Here is a 5,130-nt window from a genome sequence, read left to right as displayed (position 1 = left end):
AATGATGTAAATATCAGAAATTGAGAGGTGCTATTAACTGACGCATTTATGGAAATGTAGCTTTCAGGCATTCATTCACATATGCATTTAATATTCTGTTCATTAAGATAGGTGGTAGCATGTTTCTTGACTACAGCGCTAAACTAACTTGTGTTGGCAATATCACAAGTCAACATCACAACAAACGTGAGAACTGAAAAGCGACCAGTAATATTTCAAAATTTTATTAACGAACATAATCTCTGAGGAACAACAGCAGTTCTCGCGCTCTCTGTACATGCAACTGTAGAAAATAACAATTTAGAATTTTTACTTTTCAGTTGTAGTCTCCCCCCACCCCGCCCCCTCATCTGTCCTCATTTTCAATTTCTCACATTTTTTTTTTGAATGTCTTTGTTTCCTTTAACGTTTTCCAGGAAAACAACAACAGCTAGAGGTGAAAGTACTGGATTTCATTTACAGCACTGACAAAAGCATCGACAAATCCCCTCATATAACCCCCTCTTAGCTGCTCCAACAATATGTACACAAATAAACTACATTTTACAAATAAAAAAATGTTACATTGTTACATCATAATCACCTGCAGCAAGCGCACGCGGCTTGTTGCTGTTAGAACCCCACATTCTACGCAATTTTTCAGACTAGTACAAAGAGAGGGTGCAAAACGTCCTGGGAGGTCTTATTTACACAGCTATGTACAGTACGTCTCTTTCACGCATTACAAGGAGAAAAATTTATACAGCGAAGACCAACTTCAACTCAAAACATACCACAGGTGTCAGGAAAAAACAAAACAAAAACAACAAAAAATAGATAATAAATAGGTTATTTCTCACCATTTCAAAAGTAGTTCTCCATGCTTTTTCTTAGTCATTTTCCACTCTAAAAAAAAGGAACAAAATAGCTACAGTCTGGGTTTTAATAAAAAACAAAACAACAAAACAAAAACTACAAAAAAGGCTTGAAATCGTGATTCTTTAGAATGAAAAAAAAAATAGCAATTATGTATTTTTTTTGTCCAGTACGGAAAAAAAGCAAACAAATAACACACCTAAAATAAACATCATGAGTGAATGTGAGGAGAGTAGAGGTAATATGTTGCTGACTGAGGTGGTGTGACGCTAGCATCTGTATCAATATGGCCAAGTGCTCGAACTTTGAATTCTAAAAACTGACACGTTTGTATTCAATTTATGCACAAATGGCTGCCTTAATATTATTCACAATGGACCGTGGCCTGCGTGGATGTGGTAGTCTATTGCTCTGCGCAGCGCCGTGCCACAGACCGGAGGAGGAGGATTAGTTAGCCTGTCAGTTTTTCTCTTTTTTTTGTCGACCGTCACCATTTCAAGCCTTTGTGGATCAAAAATAACATCCAACTACAAGAAGGGAAACAAAGGCGGGGCTAAAACCATTCTGAAAAAACAAAACAAAACAGAAAAAAACAAAAAACAAAAAGCCAGAGAACGGGAGGCGACACGTAATGGAAACACTTTGATGTCTTGTAAACAATAGTGAGAGAGGGTGTGCTCGGTCAGGGCATAGTAACGATATACATTCTGCTCGATTAGCAACGTGATTGACATGCCACCGGTGTTTATGCTTTTGTACAGGAACAGAACCCCTATAATAAACACAACATTCAAATCTATATAGACCGTGTTGGGGGAAAAAAACAAAAAAAAAAGAAATGAAAGCACACAAATAGGTAATCTTAACAAAACACCTTTACTCATTTCTCCCCAATACGGCGTAAAGAAAGCAACACAAAATACAAAAAAACATGACGGTGGGGGTGGAGTTGTGTGAGGGGGAAGGGGGTCTTTTAATGAAATTCCTGGTTCTTTTATATCCATACTGTACTGACAGGTTGTGTGTGTGTGTGTGTGTATTAACTGTATGTGTGATCTTTCCAAAATCTCCAGGGCCGATACCTGTAGCCCCAATGCCTGCGCAGCGCAATCGCAACGGCCACTGCAATGGACCAGACGTGCCACACGAGGCGCCGCTGACTAACGTGTGAATCAAAGGTGGAGACATTGCCATCAGACAGACAGGCAGGCAGGCAGACAGACGAACAGACAGACAAGGCCCGTCGGTTCGGTCGGGAGAGCTCGTCACAAAGCCAGTAAAAACAGAGCCAATACAAGTCATCACAATTTGACATCATCGTAAGATAATTTAGGACAACATAAAAAAAGAAGAAGAAGAAGAAAATGTGTTCAGCGCTTGGCTGTTTCTTTCCCGTCTGTAGGTTTTTACGTTAACGTCTGAAAACTTTTTGGTTTGTTCAGAGAGGAATTAAGTCTCTTAGCTATCAAGTTGGGTTCTGATGCAAATAATGACCGTGACAAACGCCACCAAAATAACGGATTAAGATGAGGAAGGGTGCCAACATTTAAAATCTGGGACATTGCGAGCCTGATTCTGATTTTGAAATTCATTAAACACTTTTAAAAATGTGACTTTTAAACTGATTGGACGAGGAGTTAAACTGGAATTAACACCAGGTGAGTGGAATTCCAAAAAGCTGTTAGAATTCATTTAAAAACACCCTTTCAAGCAAAAAAAAGAAAAAAAGATGGAGGGCCTAATGTGATAGTGAAGGGGTTTTGCTTTGTTTGTTTTGATACAACAGTGCCATTTAGTGATCTTCAGCACGGGGGCAACGCCTTGAACAGAAGCTGGTCTCCAACAAGGGGCCGACAGCACATAGTAGAGAATCTGGAAGGAATTAAAAAAAAGAAGCAGACGACCCGGCAGAACAGAGACGTAACCAAAGACTGTCCTGCTGCTTTGACGAGGACAGACAGAGAATCAGCCCAAGGGAGAAACAAAACGACAGACTGAAACCGAGCTGGAAACCTTGGAACGGTTACATGGTTTGCATGTGAATGACATCTCTCTTACTTTCACCCTGCCCATATATATCTATGTGACTTTGTCCAACAATGACTATATTTTCTTTCTTTTCTTTCTTTTTTTACTGAAAAAAGGCATTTTCTTGGTTCAAATTTTCTCTGATATAATTGTGTAGTAAAGCAATGAATAATTATCCTCTATCTATTCTATAAATAAATCTATTCTGCTACATATGAGGGACTATATGGTGGTCGGCCAGTAGAATCCAGAAGTGATCTCTCAGCTATTTTTTTTTATTTTTTTTATTTTTTTTTAAGTGTTTTTGGTGATTCAGGACCAGGCGAGTCGTTGTCTTTACTTGAATCCTGGATGTCGTCTAAAAATGGGATTGTAAAACTGTGCACGGGAGACTTGGACTGAATCGTGTGCACAATTTGGCCCGTGAATATGAGGGGGGGAAAGTGCTGCCTGAAAGTGAACTGTACATAAAAAGATAATTTTTATTTCTTTTATGATTTTTTTTTCTTTACACTTAACTGAGTGATATTACAGTACATAAGTTATTTACAACTGTGCAGTAATGTGTGGCAAAATAAATTATCTAGAAGGCAGCAAAGATACATTGGTTAACGAATATAAAACTGTACATAATTTACGGAATACAACTTTTTTTTTCTGGATTTTTCTTTTGCTTTTTTTTCCATTAAACTAAAATTGGCTCTGTAGTGTTTCAAGTCACTTCCTCAGAAACAATGAAATGCCCAAGTAAAGAAATAGACAAAAACAATATTTCTCTCCTCCTGTCCAACCACAAATGGTTCATTAGTCTCTTTGAATCTCCACATTCGTCGTGTTTTGTTTCTTCTGGTTGTCCCGTGGTGTTTTTGCAGTCTATGGCGGTCTCGTGTGTCTCATGTTGGAGGGTCAGGGTGAAGCGGGCGGGCGAGGAACACTCCGGTCTGTCCTCGCGCCCCCCTCCCCCTCCACCTCCACACCTGTCCTGTTTGGTTCCGTCGGGCTGAGAGGCTGCTCGCTCAGTCTCTTCCTCTCAGACTCTGGGGCTGCGACGTGCGTGTTGCTGCACTTGGACCCTCCGCCAGCTCTGCCGTGGGAGAGCGTCCTCCGCCCGCGCAAAGAGAAACAGCCGTCGGCCGCTCCCTGCTCGGGCAATGTGGGCGCTCGCGAGTGAGCATCCCGGTGGCGCGGCAGAGTCGTTGGTTTATTTGGGTCAGCACCAGATGCGGATCTACAGTCGTCATCCAGGCCCGACGGGAGCCCTGGATCAACAGGGGAGGCGTGGCCTCAGTCCTCCCTCAGGGTAGGCACCGCGTTCTTGGGAGAGCTCCGTCCGATGCCTCTTCCCAAGTGGCGGCCAGTCTTAACAGAGCAGGGATCTAAAATGAAATCAGAAAATATATCTCTGCCCTGCCCCCCCCCTCCCCGATTTCTCTTGAACTGAGGAGTTTTGCCTTTATATCAGTGCCTCAAAAGCAACAAAAAAAATTCCGATTCTGCATCTCGTGCTTGTGAGCAAACAAAAAAGAGTAAAAACTTGGTAGGATGAAAGTGCAAGTTGAATATTTTCTTTTTCTCCCCAGGAAAAAAATGCACTTCCTCCTTCACAGAGAGGAGCGAAGAGCAAGTTTCGCAAAACTGCGGCTTTTTTCTTCCAAGGTTTCTTTCGTATCCCGTCTTCCGGTCCTCATTCGAACTTGCTAGCCCTTACCATTGGTTCTGTTATGTGAAGTTTGTTTGTTTCGTTTTTTTTCCGAGAAGAAGAAGCGATTGAGAATGTTTGCCTTGCGTCTCTGAGATCAGTCGGGTCACGCAGGCAGCAGGACAAAGTCGTCGTTGACGTCCACCATCGGCACGTAGAAGGACGGCACCTCGTTGACGCACAGCGACTTGTGCACGGCTGGGTCCAACTCTTGAACCTTCAGTTGCCACTCCATCCTTTGCACGGCGTTGAGGGCCGCCGCCTCGTGCTGCTGCCTCATCAGCAGACACGTCTGGTGAACAAACCGGTCGTTAGTTTACGCAGTTTACAAACTCTGAATGAAAGGAAAGTCTGAGGGTCACAGTCGTACCTTCATGCGATCGTATTTGTCGTCAACATCCTGGATCCAAGAAATGAACTGGCGGGCGTTGAAGCGATCTCTCACCGATTTGTTCTCGTCTCCCTGAGAAGGCACACAATGTCAGATCAGGTTGGACTGCCATTTCACAGGCTAAAAACGCGCAAGACTTTAACAATTTTCTTTATTT

At 42.4% G+C, this 5,130-nt stretch overlaps 1 protein-coding gene across 3 annotated transcripts in view; it reads right to left on the bottom strand.

Annotated features, from left to right (window-relative positions):
- Positions 1 to 208: 208 nt before the first annotated feature.
- The window catches only part of ankrd11 (ankyrin repeat domain 11), an 81,245-nt gene continuing 76,323 nt past the window's right edge, over positions 209 to 5,130 (bottom strand). For all 3 annotated transcript variants that reach the window (XM_076020756.1, XM_076020737.1, XM_076020745.1), the window contains exons 12-13: positions 4,953 to 5,045; positions 209 to 4,874 (exon numbers count right to left, since the gene is read on the bottom strand). In XM_076020756.1, the coding sequence (XP_075876871.1) occupies positions 4,689 to 4,874; positions 4,953 to 5,045 (279 nt within the window). In that variant the 3' untranslated portion in view covers positions 209 to 4,688. The remainder of the gene's footprint in view (positions 4,875 to 4,952; positions 5,046 to 5,130) is intronic.

This window comes from Nelusetta ayraudi, unplaced genomic scaffold (assembly GCF_046127955.1).
Source record: "Nelusetta ayraudi isolate G7.1 ecotype Tasmania unplaced genomic scaffold, CSIRO-AGI_Nayr_v1 ptg000002l, whole genome shotgun sequence".
Classification (NCBI taxonomy): Eukaryota; Metazoa; Chordata; class Actinopteri; order Tetraodontiformes; family Monacanthidae; genus Nelusetta; species Nelusetta ayraudi.
The sequence above is the reverse complement of the archived record's forward strand: the minus strand, read 5'-3'. Positions and strand labels throughout refer to the sequence as shown.